The sequence below is a fragment of the Apteryx mantelli genome, chromosome 5 (genome assembly GCF_036417845.1).
Source record: "Apteryx mantelli isolate bAptMan1 chromosome 5, bAptMan1.hap1, whole genome shotgun sequence".
Taxonomy (NCBI): Eukaryota; Metazoa; Chordata; class Aves; order Apterygiformes; family Apterygidae; genus Apteryx; species Apteryx mantelli.
Genome location: NC_089982.1, coordinates 78331282 through 78347944, shown reverse-complemented (window position 1 = coordinate 78347944; position 16663 = coordinate 78331282). Strand labels below are relative to the sequence as shown.

General features: G+C 38.3%; 1 protein-coding gene across 2 annotated transcripts in view; it reads right to left on the bottom strand.

Moving 5' to 3' along the window:
* Window positions 1-16663, bottom strand: part of NELFA (negative elongation factor complex member A) — a 33484-nt gene that overhangs the window by 3268 nt on the left and 13553 nt on the right. Inside the window, exons 6-11 of one of the 2 annotated variants that reach the window (XR_010884471.1) lie at window positions 16462-16531; window positions 15461-15549; window positions 11476-11587; window positions 8285-8541; window positions 7043-7142; window positions 5205-5552 (exon numbers count right to left, since the gene is read on the bottom strand). Coding sequence is in view for 1 of the 2 variants with exons in the window: in XM_013960098.2 (XP_013815552.1) it covers window positions 5368-5552; window positions 7043-7142; window positions 8285-8541; window positions 11476-11587; window positions 15461-15549; window positions 16462-16531 (813 nt within the window). In the remaining variant the exon portion in view is untranslated. Of the gene's footprint in view, window positions 1-758; window positions 5553-7042; window positions 7143-8284; window positions 8542-11475; window positions 11588-15460; window positions 15550-16461; window positions 16532-16663 lie in introns of those variants that run through there. The other variant, XM_013960098.2, reaches the window with a different exon arrangement.

The following is a 16663-nucleotide window of genomic DNA, read 5'->3' as shown; positions in this document are numbered from 1 at the left end:
TCTCAAAGAGGTCAATGTTTGGTCATCAGTCATGAGAATTAGCATGAGAATAGCATCTCAAACATCCAGCTGTCTGAACCAGCTAAGCCTGTCTGAAATGTCCAGTGACACTGATAGATCGCTAAAAACAGATCGGTTCGATTCCAAATAGGCCATTCTAAGACAGGCAACATGGCACATCCTGGTTCATATAAAACATAGTAGTGAGTCACTCACCTCCTGACCATGGCATGAGGAAGAAACTATTGGCCTGCATCCTGAACTGCTCATGTCTGAAAAACTTCAGGGTGTCATTAAGTCTCTTTGATAGAGCAAATGCCCTATGAAGCAACAAACAAAATATGCATTTCAACCTACCCTCAGTTTGTCACAAGTGCTCTAATAGAGCAGTTGACCTGGAACACGTTCTCTTCCAGGCCATTCAGTAAGGTTGATCCTACAGAGAAAAACACCCTCCAACTGTGTCTGGCATTGCACCAGCATAGACTAGTTTAACAGAGCCATGTCGTAAGGCTGCACATAAGAAAACTGGAATGAGGCCAAACACATCAGTCCATATAATTCAACACTGCAAGCTAAGTCTTCATGTTTACCATAGGCTAAACCAGACTACAACCACAGAAATGGCATCTCTGAGCAGGAAAACTTTTTTTTTTTTTTTTTTTTGGGGGGGGGGGGGAATCTTCCACAGCACTAAAATTGAAAGAGGAGGCCATTGCTCAGAATGCAAAGAAATGCTGCAACTCAGCCAAAGGAGGCATTGAAAGAATAGGGTTTATTCAACTTTCATACTAAATGTGCCATCTATGGAAGCAGGGCATGGGCAAACCTTCCATGTTCCACCAGATCTGAACTATGGCTTGAGTGCTTAAGTGTATGGATACCCACAACCTGTGGATGCATACCACCCAAGGATAATCAACTGTCAGTGAATCAGCCCAGCAAGCAAAAGTAAGTATTCTGATAACACCTCCTACTCAAAGCTCCTAAACAGCAAAACTGGCATATGCCAACTTTAAAATACATTTACATGAAGTATCAGAAGCATTGCAACATTAATTTAAAATAGGATACACATCATCATGCAATTTGTCCACTTGGTCTCAGGCTACTGGTTCTCATTGCCAAATCAACTGTAAATACAAGATGCAGCAACTCAAGGCTGTTTGAAAAAGTATCAGTCCATTTCCTTACAAAATCTAAATTTTTATTATACATACTGTATTACACTGAAAATACGTACCCAAAGATGGAGTATTTTGAATTTACAACTGTACAAAAAAAATTAATAGAAAACATATGGGCTATGCTATAGATGTAACATTTTACAAAATGACATTTCTTGTTAAAGGCACCAGATTCCCAGAGGATTCTGGCTTAACATTTTTTTAGTCTTTTTTCCAGTCAGATCTTACTATGAAAGTGTGGTTCACTCTTAAACTGTATAATGTCAAAGTCTCGAGCTTCTTTCATCTAGACAAGCAGTCTGCGCTTTGACATGATCTAGTGAGAGAAACTACCAATTTCATATGGAGGTATCAATCAGCTACTGAAGGCTTCCTCCCCATCACATCCAGCATCCTATGGTATTTAACTGAAAGATTAAACAGCAAAGCTACCAGTGAAAACCAAGTTAACCCACAAAATACTGGCCCAATACTAGACTGTTAACCATACTAAGCCTGGACAGCTTTGTATGGAGGTAACTACAGAGCACTACAGTGGGAAAAACTGTTCTGTCTAAAAGGGAGAAGGAATCTATAATCAGAACTCTTGCTCAGCATCCCCCTTGGGCTCACCTTCTTTATTAACCTCATCTCACTGTGTCTGGTCCCCACAGCTCTCATGAATTCAGACGGAGCCTAAAGAAACCCAGCACTTTGCTGTGGGACAAGTTGTTCAAGCAGCTTAGGTATGAACGTATGCGTTCTTTCTTCACAAAGAATAAAAAGTTAGGACAAGATAGGGCAAAACACAAGCCATTTTCACCGCTTCTTTCTCCAGTATTCCATACTATAAAAATCAAATAAGCTAATTCTTCATATCTTGCCTAGACTTGCATATCAGATAGATGTCTCTATTAGCAAGGACAAGAGAAGCTGGGACATACTGCCTTGCTGAGGTTCAAAAATGCACTTAGGAAGCTTGGGCTTGCTATTTCCTAAAACTTCATGCTAGGACAGGGAAGGAAAAAGGATGAAAACAACACTAATATGAAATCTCTGAACTACTTCCCTGGTCAGTCTGTTGATACATCAGCAAATCATTCTAGAGTCAACTCTATTTCCATTTAATTTTGCAGCACACATTGAGCCCCATTGTACAGAATCCAGCTAAGTGACTGAATATTTAAGACAAAAAATATCAAGCTCCAGGGCCAGGTTTCACTCTGTATCCTAGTATTCCATTACACTGGAATTTGCCTGTTAGTGTTGTCCTTTCTGAATTGTCTGGCGCTATCCCTACTCTCAGTCAGGCCACTGGTTCAATGATTTCATTGTCTGAACTGAAGAGCTCCATGTAGTTTTATTTCTTACCAGTATCATTATTTTAAACAATACGAAAAGACTTCCCTTTCTTTAGTCATCTTAAAAAAACCTCTCTGGATACAAAGATCAACTTGAAATAATGCTATGGTATTGAGGGTCATAAAGTCACTTTTAAAAATAAATTATTTTTGCAGTGTTAAGTTGTCTCATCCTAATGACCATAACCTAACTGAATTAAAAATATACTAAGCTTGTATTTAAAATTTCAGTTTATTGCATGTGACTATTTTAGACAAACAGGCCTGGAGACCAACTTTGTCACGCAGCAAATAAGAATAGGTAGCAGTACGGTATAGCTTCCTACGCACTACCTCACTCAAATGACTCAACTGCATTCTAGAAGGACTTCTTGAAGCGTGGAGGGAGAGCTATCTCCATCCCAACAGCACAGATCTGAAATGCAGACCTCTGTCCAACTAGTGGACCAAGTAACTTTAGTGAAGGTCCCCATTAATCTGAAGTGAGCCAAAGAGCCATTGCACAGCCACTCCTGATCACTACCAAACTGCACCGAATCTTGAATCAACAATTTGGAACGAGAGTACATGCCCCTCAAGTCAACCAATTCTCTAAAAGTTTTCTTCCTTAAAAGATATATTTGGTACTTGCAGCTTATCTAGCAAGCAAGAACAATTAAGACAGAAGTATCATACACGTTTACTTTACCAAAAACTGATTATCACAAAAAGCTGTTTAAAAATCTGAATGCAGACAAGAAAAGGAATGTCACTTTTCTTTAAACCTTTCTTTAAAAGAAAAATACTTTCATATTATGTTGTTAGCCCTTACTGTGTAACATACTATATCAAATAAGTTATAGCCATTGTGAAACACATTTCTAGTGAACTCATTCTAAAAACTAAAACCCGCTAATCTTCTTTGCTTGTCAGGCTGATTTTTTAACTGTTTAAAGAAAAACTGTAACTGAAATTGCAGTTTACATTGCCTCTGAAACATGGTAATTAGGTGAAGGAGATTTCCCCGTGTGACAGTTATATGTGGAGTCTAACTCTCACACTGAGACATGCATAACAGTCCATGATGGTAGCTGCCACCATCAAGTAGCTCACCCACTACGTGAGTTAGAACATTCTGTATATTTGCTCAAATAAAGTTAAGAAATCTATACTTTTGGTCACATCTTAAAATGCTGTAAAAAACAGATTTCCTCATTATTTATGCTCTCCCTGTTCTGATGGATAATTAGTTTGAAAAGCTAAAAAAAAATGCAATAAAAATCCCCAATACAGAAGACTAAGCAATCATCAAAACGTCTTTGTTAGTATACAAGTATACTGATAGGATTTGGTCTGCTTTCTTTTTAGGAAAAAAAAAGAAACAAAACCAAGAAAACCCAGCCTCACGTCCTAAGAATTCCACTTTAACACCAGCCTCTAGGCAGCCCAAGGTACCTCCTCAGTCCCAGACAACCATTATTCTACTCATCTTTGTGTTTCTTCCTTCTGAGCACTGTTCCCTAACAAGTGCAAGTCCACTTATAAGCACTGGCAGAAACCAAAGTTTTAATCCAAAGTCTCCATCGAAGGATGAATCCAAGCCTCTAAAGGATGAATCCTGAACTATGTACGTAAGCCCTGTCAATAAATGCAAGCTATACTTGTACAATTAAAGCAGGATTATACCAGTGGTGTAAACACTGTTAAAGATAAAAACGTGCTTCTACTGGAAGGGGACAAGTATAAGGCACATTTATATGCCAGTATAATTGCAACCACATTAGTGATTATACTGATATAACTACACTGGTAAGAACCACAGCTACACTCAAATTTCTTTTTAGATTAGGACTTGGTTATCAAGCACCTTACGACTGCTCAAACATACATTAACACTGCCTCAAGACAACAAATCTTTCCAACCATCTGCATTCAGAGATGTGTCATTCAATCACTACCAGGGCCATTTTTTTAAAATAAGCTGCAACTGATCTTGAGATGTACAAGTTTCATATCCTCTCACGCTGTTCAAAGGGCTTGCTACGCAAGAGACATAGATCAACTTCTGCCCTAAGACTCATATGGCAAAGAGCTATCACCTCCAGATAGCTATAAGCCACTGCTACTTCCTTTTTTCTGGCAATCTTAAATTTGTTATTTTTTCTTCAGAAAATTATGATACTCAGTTTCTCTTTATCTCAATTTCTGCCAAATATAGGTTAACTCATGCTGGGCATAGACATTCACAAGATAGCAAGGTTAACAAAGCTGCTCAATCCCATCCTATGACCCAAGCATAAATAAGCTAAACATACAGTGGGTACCATTAGACATTAGACATCTACCACCTGCAATATTTAGTTTTACTGCAGCTGAATTACAAAATAACAAAGCACCAAGCTGCGGTGCTTAAGTGTCCATTCTTAAAACAGAACCCATGTAGCCAAAGAAAACATTTTTACAATAAAGATCTGTGCCCTTGTTTAATGGTAAACTGTGAATGATTGCGCAGTAGTCTTTTCTTCAGGTACTCAGAAGTAAACTGCTCCCATCTGTAATCTTTCAGTTGTGATCTCCATTTCTGGCATCTTGAACTGCAGAAAAACAAAACACAGCAACAAAACCCCCCTAAGATTACCTCTCCCTTTCCCCCCTTCCCTGATTTAAAGAAAAAAAAAAAAAAGTGTGAATTTGACACCTTCTTCTGTGTTCACTGAGCCCACTTAGGTTGAAGAGCCACAACTTCTACTCTGGAGGGTAATAAGAAACGTACACATGAATGCCATTTTGTACAGTTGACATACTCTACGAGCTGGTTGACTCTAAGCTTGATTTGGTCCAGTCTGCTCTTGCTGCATCTCTTAAGAAACATTAGTTATAGGTTTGTACTTCTTGAATCTGGTCCATTCACCAGTAGCATAGTTCATTTCAAAGACTGTATCAACCAACATAGTGGTGCTGCCAGTGCCGTCTGCCTTTGGTAAATCTTCTGTATGCTCACTAAGTTTAATTTGAATGATGTCACCTTGCTCTTGGCAAGGATTCTCTGCCAAAACAAGAATAAAAACAAGTTAAACACATTTCAGCACTGTGTATTAGAAAAGGTAAAGAGCACTTAACAGAGATTCAATGCCTAATACTGGGGCAGGGGAGTGGGGACATGACACAAATCTGATAGCAAGTATACGTCACTAACACAGGTAGCCATAAAAGACCTTCTTGCTTCCATGCCTCACAGACTGAGTTTTAGGTATACCTAAGGAAAACCAAACCCCAAAAGATGAACCTCAGGGCTGAAGTAACTGGAAGAACAATAAAATGGGGGAGAAAGCACGTCAATGTCATTTCTTGCCTTGAGAACTCTAAAGAAGAGCTTTTATTCAAATGAAATTTTATAAACCTGAATTAACAAGTTATTTTATTTGGAATATATAACATAATTAAAAGCCTCAACAACTTTCAGTGGTTTAGGAAACCCAAGCACAGCTTCACTGAAATCCACTCATCCAGAAAACTCAGTTCCACTCCAGCATGAGTACTGACTGTTACATTTAAGCTGACAATTAGAGAAGCTAAGGTATATCAGAGTTAGCAGTCATTTACCCAACTTTCAGAAGGTGTCAACATTATTACTGTAGGAATATATACATATGCACATATAAAAAAAAATAACATAAACACACACACACTTTTAAAATAATATTTTACCTTGCATTACAAAAAAATCCTTGTAGATATTCAAGTACCTCTTTTGTACTAAACACTTCAAAAAAATATACTAAACTTTAAACACAGGAGTCGTCACAGTAATTCTGCCTCGGTCATCTTGAATTATTTACTGTATTGATCCAAATGCATGAGCAACACTTCAGCTCCAGCACTCCAGTGATAGAGCCCTCAAATACCAAATTAGAAACTGGAGCTGGTACAGACGACAGAGTTCACTTAAGCACTCCTATGCCCATTCTCATCTTACATCTGATACTCTTCTGGGTAAAACAGCTTTGGTCTATCAAGGCCAATATATGACAGGATCTAGCTATAAGACAACTAATCTTCCTGTGATTCACAGCACCTACAATTATCTATGGTCTCAGAAACAGTATTTGCTGCATTTCTAATGTTAAGGAGTTAGCAAAGAAGCTCTGTACTATGAACCCTGCACCTCAACTTGCCCTGAAAGAATGTGCATTCATTGGTCTTCTGGACAAAACACTAGAACCCAACCAGTCTGTTCACTCTTCTAACTGGCTGCCTTGTTTCTCCTCAATCCCTAAGCAATGATATTATGTGTGTTCAGTTACACATACACTTTGTACACCTTTGATGGTGTGCTCCTTTGATGGTGTGTTTGACTTTTATTGGAAACAGACCCTAAAGATTCCCAATAGTTAAAGCTTTAAAATGTAAGATTAAGTACAGTCCAGAGCACTGCTAAAGCAAGAGACTTCCATTCACATATACACACTTAGAGGTGCTAGAATGTATTTCAGATTTAGATAGTCAAAAGCAAACTAATTTAGTCTCAATACATACCTCTGGATCCTGCCATGAATCCAAGTATAAGAGCCTTTTCTGGCCTCGTAACTTTGTTTGCCGTCTTGAACATTTCCTGTGCAGCATACATTTGCTCCCTCTGCAACAGATAACAAATATGAATTCCACTGGAGAAAACACTGCCAACATGTACTGTATTAATACCCAGAGACAAGCAAATAGGTCTACAAACTTTCCCCTTACCTTTATAAAAACACCTTTAACCTCAAGGCTTTCCCTCTTTAACACATATCCCTAAATTCTGAAACTCAGACTGAAGGGGGGGGGCAGGGGGAGAAACACAAAGAAAACCCACTCTTGAATAGATTTAATGTTTCTACCAGTTTTGTGTTCTTTGTGACATTTAGGGGTGGGGGGGAGGGAAAACAACCAACACATACACACCAATGCTTCCTGTTGCAACCCAGAGTTGCCATAATCTACAAGGGAGATTTTTTTGATAAACGAAGCAGAGCAACTAAATAAGAGAGTTACACGCCTTCTTAAGGTTCAGAAATTGCAAGTCAGCTTTACAGATGTGCTTAACAAAGTCTTTGAGTCAGCTGTATCTTGAATTAATTACCTGCTTATTTCAAGCATGCAGATGTATACAAACATACCAGCAATAAAAAGCTTCGGGGCATAAGGAATTACAGTCGAGTGTTTAGTCTCCTCCCTACCGCTCCCCCCACCCCTCCCCAGCTTTAAGACTTGTGAAAGAAAAGAGAGGGGGGGGAAAAAAAATAATAAAATAAATTATCAAGGCTTCTACCTTTGGTTAATCTATTGATATCTTCTCTCCTACCACTGTAATGACAGGATCATTTTTAGCAGCTTAGATCATACGCAATTAGCTGGGCAACAGCTCTGGTAGAAACATGCCTTTCTCCCATTCTATTTACCTTACTGGGTAATCTTAAGAAACATAGTGAAATTATTTGTATTGAGGAACACAACATTTTATGTAACAAATAGCAGTAAATAAAGACATCTTACTGTAACATTCACAATGCACAATTAAAAATTTTGCGATTAACACTGATAAGACAGCAAAGCTAACGAAGCTGCAAACTATTTTGATTATCTTTCGTTATAATTAAGCAGCCTCAACCTCCATGATCGAAAGGTCAAGAATTGCCAAGACACTGAATGAGATAAACATTAAAAAGTTGTGTTTTCACATCTACATCAAAAACAGCATTTGAAATACTCAGACATCAAAAAAATCTATTTTTTTCTTACCGTGAGAGAGAGGCTTTTTTTCGGTGGTGGCTGTTGCTGAGTTTGGGGAGCCACTTGTGGTGCCTGTGCTGCAGGGGAAATGGCAGGAGGTGTGGTAGGTGTCAGGGGTGAGGTAGGCGTAGCTGCAGGTGGATTAGAGTTACTATTGTACATGGGTGTTCTTTGTTTGAACTGTGCAGGAAGAGTCGTGGTAGCGTTCGGAGCTGCAGGCTCTTCAGTCTGTCTGTTAGTCTGCAAGGCCTCTCGTGCAGAGCCAGCTGTAAAAAACAATCAGGATGATTTAAAACATTATTTCCACAGACAGGGATCTATATCACCAATGGCCTTCAAAAAGACCTAGAAATTCCAGTTCTTTCATTTTAGTGCCATGATTCAATACGCCATCTAGTATCTATGTGAAAATTTTAAGAGCCGAATGCTTTTTCCCCTCAGCTACCTTTACCAATTATTGGACAATAATATATTGGACAAAGTGACTTATTGTCCAATACGTATTATACTGTATATCATACTATACAGATTACACTAGATATCAAGTTTTGTGTTTAATGGAAATCAGATTTAATTGAAACTGCTTATTTACTTTTTAGCTGATATTGCTATAACAGCTGTGCTCTGGCCCTATCAAGTTTATTGTACTTTTATGCAAGAGCCAAGACCACAAAAATATTTCATCAATTTTTACCTAATGTAGCAGAAGCTTCCAAAGGAAATGTTAATTAAGTCTCAGCCAGTAAGCAAATACTGAAAATACAAATACTTAGATGTAGATAACAGAATTAACTCCAGTCTTAAAAACAAAAAAAACAAAACAAAAAAACAAAACCCTCACTCACTATTTAAACACTAACTGCTAAGAGCGTTAAAAAACCCACAGTACCAACAGTCCCAATTTTGACTTCTTTCAGTTGATTTATTCACCTGTACCTAATATAGGGAAGCTGTTATTCCAAAACTGAGTGCGGCCAGAGGTTAGGTATTTGATCAAGTTGCTATGATTTTACAAGTTACCATCTGTCCAGCAAACAGCAATCACCCAGTGCACACTCTAGGCAGTCGCATTCTTTCGCGCCTCTTAGACATAGGTACAGTCGCTTAAGCACTTTTAAACAAATCTCATGAGGCTTAAGCTAACCTGCTCCACTTTATGTTCACAGTAGATGAAAAGGCAGATACAGACTAGAGCTCAGCTGTTGCTTTTTAAATCAGGCTTTAAAGAATTTGAGTGAGGTCCATCACTCTCCACCATGTAGGCACAGACCTAACACTGGTTTTAACAATAATGGCTTGTATCTAGTAAGATGCGAAGTGGGACACTGAGCGCTTGAGAAAATAAACATTCATAACAATTAGCTACTCCTTTTGTATGAATCTACCTATAATAAAAAGAAAGTGTAAAATATTTCCAGTTAACTTCTTCTAAATCTCCTTCTAAATCTTGTCTGCTAGATGGATCGCTTGGTTTTATATCCCAACAGTTTATTTCAAACACAGCTAATACAAAGACAGAGAACACACACACACACATATATATAAATAGGCCTGCCTTTTTAAGATGAACATCCAAAATCCAGTTCTAATAGTTGTCTACATTTTTGAAACACTCTAGGACTATTCTCAAATTTTACTGTTGTCGTGATTTGATTTGAAAAATGAATGTACTACTTTGAAGCTTTGCTCACAAAATACAAAATCAAATCACTGCAGATTTACAGATCTGAGCCATGTGATAATGAAATAGTGCAGTCTGCTTTAAATACATATTTTAAATAAAGCAGGAGCTACCAAATCCTTAGGCAAGCACAACCAATAAATTCAAACACACAGAGCAGAGCCTTACAGAAAGCATCAAGAGTATGGTTACACAGTTACTGGTTACAGAGTGAAGGAAGTGACTGTATATGGGAATCAGTATCTCTAAGTTTTATTGACTTCCTCCCATCTCAGAATAAGTGACCTGCATAAGTAATGCATGTCTTAATTATGCAACTTCAGGTTATAGGAAACCAAACCTGTGGATTTTCTGTGTCTTATGTTAAGAAAACAGCTTTATATTCCTTGTCCATGAGGAGAGTAAGGTCTCCCATGCTCCAGAAGGAAAAATTAAGTTAGAAAAATTAAAAACAACAGAGAATTTTAAACTAGGCTTTTTCTGCTGTTGAATACAATGCCAATGCTCTGAAAAATACTAGCTGCTGACAACATGGACGTGCTCTTGGCTGTGCTCCTTCTGGAGCTGCCAATTTTCTGCCAAAGGGAGATATGCACGGACCTTCAGAGAGATTCTGAACTCCGTCTCAGAGCCAAGTTAGCAATCGGTTTCTGCATATGCCTCTTTCTATAGTGACCAACATGCTACATCTCACCTTCACAAACATTGTTACAATATCAAATCTCAACAAGCAAGAGTAAAAATAATGAATTAAATTGCAACATCGATTCTCTGTCAACTACCAGCTTTGGTAATGAATCCCAGTCAGGCATGTCTGTTGGAGCAAACTCCTAGGTTCCTTTAAGAATTTACATGCAACAGGGAAAGAAAAAAAAGTAAAAGCAGTTGTGTTAAATGGTCCAGAAATAAAGGATTTGTATGAATGCTCATTATTTTACTCTTGGAAAATTTTCTAGCACTGAAAGTGTAGCACCTTTCAAAGTATGCAGGAGGTCAGCTATTATCTGTTGGACCTTTATAAAAAGGTAAAAAGAAAATGCAAAAGAAAGGGAGTGTTTGATCCCAGCCTGAGTGAAATTTAGTACGTACCTGACTGTAGAAATATATCTGACACTTGAAAGCAACCATCTAGCTTGCAAGTGCATGCATATAGATGTGTGTATATGAAGCGTATATTCTATACCTACGTATATTACTGGTGTTTCTTGAGGGATGAAAAGAAGGCTGGATTTCTTCTAGTAAAGTAAGAAAAATAAAAAGAAAGTAGCTTTGCGCACTTGACTTAACTAACAGTCATTTCAAGACCTAAAAAGAACAACCATTTTCTTTATTTAAGACTAAATGACAGGTCTGGATACCTAAAAACCAAAAGCATGGTTCCCTCACAAATTTTGTAGACTGTTATGGTCATTTTGATTAGAGTTGAGGGACAGTATGTTTGTAAATAAGAGCAGAGCTAGACAGTAAAGCTGTATAGAATCACAGGTATTGAGCCCCAACAGCAAAAAAGACTCTTTACCTGGCTGTGTTTCAGAGCTTGGGATATATGAGGAAGATGGCACCACACTGGGGGTAGCAGGTAAATAACTTGTAGAAGGCAGTGCAGGTTCATTGTTCAACGAGCCAAGTTTCTGCAAAACAGCAAAGAAAGTGTTACAGCCATACTGCATGAACTCATACGCTGTTTTTGCATTTTAAATACAATTTCAACATTAGTTCTGCTAGGAAGTTCCTTTTGGGACTTAATTATGGGCGACTCTGCTAGGGCAGTTTGCTATTTCAACCTTAACTTACTATACAAACTTCAGATATTAGAATTACCCTAGGAAAAAAAGTAGCTTTTTCCTCCCTAATACAGATCAAAGTTGCTTCCAAAGGAACAAACTGAGACAGGAAAAGGTACTAGTATAATGGAATATATACTTCTACAAAGAGAATCGAGCTGCTGTAGTTGCAGCTGCTGAAACTTGCATCCTATCTTGAGCATTTTAACTTTCCAACATAGATAAGCTTTAAGACTTTAAAAGTTCCCAGTGATGCTTAAATTTTCTGTAATCCTGGAATGACTTAACAACTTACAGCAAGAAAATTATTTACAGCACACTATGATTCTCTGCGATATGTGGTACTGACAGATTATTCTCTACAGGCAGCACCTTTTTTAAATAGCATTGTCTGTGGGAGCCATACCAGCAAACCAGGAGCCCTTGCAAACACCATAGTTCAGGCTGCAAAATGCAGAGTGACCTCAAATTGCCCTCAATTCCTTTGCCCCATGTCTCAGCTAGTAGTATGGAGATTGGATCATGAAATTTTTGCAGATGATACACTTTGAAGAATTACAGTTACTATAAAAATAAGTGATCTTCTGCCTGAGTAAGCATTGAGTTTGTCTCCGCTTCATGACTAGCGAGCAAAAAACTGTGTTCACACATGGGCAAAAGTCCTACAAAAATATCACTTGAAAATATGGCCCAACAGAATGCGAAGGCCCCTGGGACATATGTAAGCAGCAGGCCTAATCAGCACTAAAAGCACAGATGAACTCGTCTCCACTCGAACTGGCAGTCAACACTGACCTAAGAGACAGATGTCATCTAGGCTCAAGCCAAAGGAGATGCCATGTTTCATACATAACAATTATGCATGATGATATCGCACAGTGTAAACACAATGGCACTGTATTTTCATGGAGATCTTCACTTTAGTCAAATCCAACCTTACTAAACATATGGAGATGAGGGAGGAAAAGTTTTGGGGGAGTAAGTCAAGCAGACAGAGATCACTGAGGTAGCTTTACTGGACAAAAACACTGGGATGGATACTCCTGTAAAATATATTTCAGATAGAGTCTGCCAAAAAGGTATTTTTTCCTGTCTTTCTGCAGAATGCTAAGGCCTCCACTCCTGACACATGCATGCCAGTATCTTCCCATACGCTGTTTTCAGCATGTGTGTGTTGTAGGTTGCTACCAACAAAACCATGAGACCAATGTTGCACGTGCTTACCGTTAGGTTCTAGAAGCTTGCCAACTGAGTCATAGGTCTTGTAAATAGAGTGCTCTCTTCTGGCAAGCATCATAATACATGGACTTATAAAGGGAGAAAGAGTAATGGTAACTACTTTAAACTTTGGCTAAGTGAAGACACTGAGGATTTGAGATAGATTTCTGTCCTCCTGAGAGGCACAGGAACAGCAGTTGGAGCAGCCTCAAGTCATCTATTAGTACCTCAAGAACGGAGCTGTCTGAAGTAATCCCAGGCAAACATTTGCTGAATAAAAACAGGCAGTTTCCAAACTCAGAAAGAAGTCAGGATAGGACCTAACATTCTTGTAAAAAAAGCATGTCCTGACTGAGATATGGTCTTGCATCATGCATCATGTTCTTTCCAATAAGTCTCATCTGAAAACACACCCTCCCCCCCCCCCCGACTGAATTACCTCTAACAATATAGTTTTTTCAGCAGAACAAGTCAACTTTTAGAAGACTAAGAGAAGGAGAAGCTACCTCCGAACCTTATGGGCTTTTTGAAGAATAAACTTATCACCTATGGATATTCTGGACATTTCAATGGTAGTGGGACTTGCTGAAGCTAGTTATTAGACAGGTTTGGAGACCTCAGAAGACTCTGCCTTCTGGAGTAAGCATCAGCTCCCCTCAGTGAGGAGAAGCTACAAGCTAAAAAAATGAAGACAATCACAGAGAAAGATATTAGCATATGGGCTCTCTTCTTAAACCAGAAGATATAAATTTCAAAGGTTTCTTTCGCACTTGGCTGCATACATACTTAGCTATCTCTCCTGGGCACAGACAAGTGCTCCTCATTGAAACGACACTGCTTCACTAGGGTGTCCCCCTCCAACTAGGCCAATTTTGAATCAGGAATGTACTTTTGAAGCGACTGTCCTCATTGTCTCCACTGACTGCACTTGTTTGCAACACAGAACGGTCTTAAGCATGCAAACTAGAACTCTTTCAGATTAAAATAAATGAGACATGCACTCCAACTACTAACAGTTGTTCACCCAAGCGGACCGATGGATCAGACAGAACCAAGTCCAAAGTAAAAACTGTCAAAAGAATACAGTTTGGATGTTTGGTCTTCACCATCAATTGTTTCACCCTGAGGATCTACTCTAAAGCTGCACTACTGGCTAACTTGTGCTCCCCTGATACAGCTGAGAAGGCAGTCCATATCTACCACCTTATGTGCTCCTAATCAGCTCAATGATTCATAGCAAGGTCTTTTTATTTTTGCTCAATTGTTCAACAGCACAAGCTCAACAGCTGTATCTAAACCGCAGACCTCCTCAGAGATGCTGCTGTCAGTATGTGCCATCCAGGTTTCCTATTTAGGATATCAGGGAGATCTGCTATTTGAATAGCTGCAAACAAAGCTTCCTCATCCAGCAAGCACTTCTCTATGAAGTGTACATTTCTCCTAGATGGTGCTTGGATAAGACTCAGTGTTTAGTCTGTGAAGCTGGGACTTGGGAGTGGACACCTAGAGTCAGTAACAATGCCTCTGCCTTCCTTGGGCATTCTCATTCCTTAGTGCCCCTCCATCACAGTGACAAAGGAGTAGTGTTAACGGTTGTACTTCTGAGCTTAGAACAACATAATGGTTCAACAGGGAGCGCCAAAAGGTATCTGCATAGATGTACCTGGGAAACACGCTGTCCTTGGACCACCTCTTGCTGTTTGAGTGTACTTTAAGAACATTTTGGATACAAACAAAATATACACAAAGCTTAAGCATAAGGGGTTCTATTATTTATTACCGTGCAACACAATAATCGTAAATCAGAAAGACTTAACTTTGCCTATTTCAGACCTTTATACAGGTGGACAGAGGAAAGGGGAAAGGAAAGAGAAGCAGATGAGGAAAGGGAAGGAGAGAAGGTTATCAGGCTTCAAGGAATAACTTGTTTAAATACAAACTCAGATCCATGCATTGAAAATAAAGCAAGCAAACACTTTTTCTAAAGGTTACAAGACAGAAACAGTTGTACCGTCTTGCAATCAGATTACTGAGAAGATGAGGCCACCATGACCCATATGCCTTTAACCACTCCAGTTGAAAAAGTTTCCAGGACTAATAGACAGTCCTAACGACAGCAACAATGTCAGAAATAAGGACACAGAAAGCAATTTCAGTCACTAAGGAGACACAGACAGAGCAGAACTCTTCAAAACGACCATCTGTCTAGTTTCAGAGAACATTACTAACTTGTATCTCTGATAAGAGAAAGCAGTCTTCAGTTACAAAAATACTCCATCACTAACTTATTTTCCTAGAAAAACAGCAACAAGAAAACAATAAAACACCTTACCTTCATCCTGCATTGAACTTTTTATCTAGCTTAGTGAAAATGTAAAATGGAATTTTGGAATAATTAGGATTTTTACATTAAGAGGCATGTTTCAACAATTTAGAATAAAACATATCATTACAGTGTTTAGAATTAAGTATAACATGGTTTCTCATCTCATGGTTTCTTACCTGTGTAGACACAAGGCCAGCAGCATAATCTGGAGTAGCATTTTCTACCACCGTTTCTTCTTTGGCTTGCTTTTCCACAACTTCTGTATCTATGGATAAAAACAGAAGTCAGCTCAAGGAAGCTTTCCTAATTATTGAATCAGAATTACTTTAAACAAAGCTATAAACCCCACATATTTCAAAGTCTGCTAATATACTTAAGAAGTGTAACTTGAAAGGTTAGCGGATACACTGATTTTCATATAATTTTTTAAATATAATCAACCTAATGATAAAATGAACCACAAAAAATATACACTCATCAAGATACAATAACTAAGTATCAGACAGTACTGGCTAATTTTGTGATACTAGAAAGTACCAAAAAAAAGGGGGGGGGAGAAATCAAGCAAAAATATTTAATTACAATTATGATTTTGTTCTGAGATGATATTCAATTTTTGTTAAAAAGGCTGGTTTGGGATAAATATACTGCCTAGTGCAGCTTCCTGATACACTTAAATAGAGCACTGTACTGTTGCTTGAATTAAAAGAAGTATAGAAGGTATTATTCACTTGTTAAGATCTTTCAACCTAAATTTTGGAGAGAACTATAGATAATTTTTCCAAAGTGACTTTAAATTCATTTACTTGGCTACTCAACCAGTAGAAATAAGCATACCAAAATATCTCAGAACAATTTTAGTATTGAAGCTAATCTCACACTTATCTTTGTTATCCAAAGTGCAAATGGCCAGTTCAAACCTCTTATGCTACTGAGTCAAGTTATTCCCAAGGCAAGTGGCAGTATCACTAGTAACAATGGGGGTGGGGGGGGAGTGGAACTCCTCCCTTAAAGTTGTGGTATTTTGTTTTGGGGGGGTTTGTTTGGGGTGCCTTTTTTTTTGTTTTTAACTTAGCTGAAGATGACAGTTTTATATGGAGAATAAAATGATGTTATAAACCTAGATCCAGTTTGCAGGGTACATCAACAGCCTTTATAAGTAGCATTCTATACCAACCTAAAGTCTTTCTTCTTCTTTTAGCTTCACGGCCAGCACCTACCATGTCCAGCTCAGAGATATCTAGAAGCTAGAAAGAGAGAGAGCGGAAATCTTAATAACCATTATTGAACTTAGGTAGCAGTTAGTATCTAAGTATTGTCCTTAATTTTTTTCTTAATATATTGATACCTGATTCAAATAGCAACATAAATTCACTGTA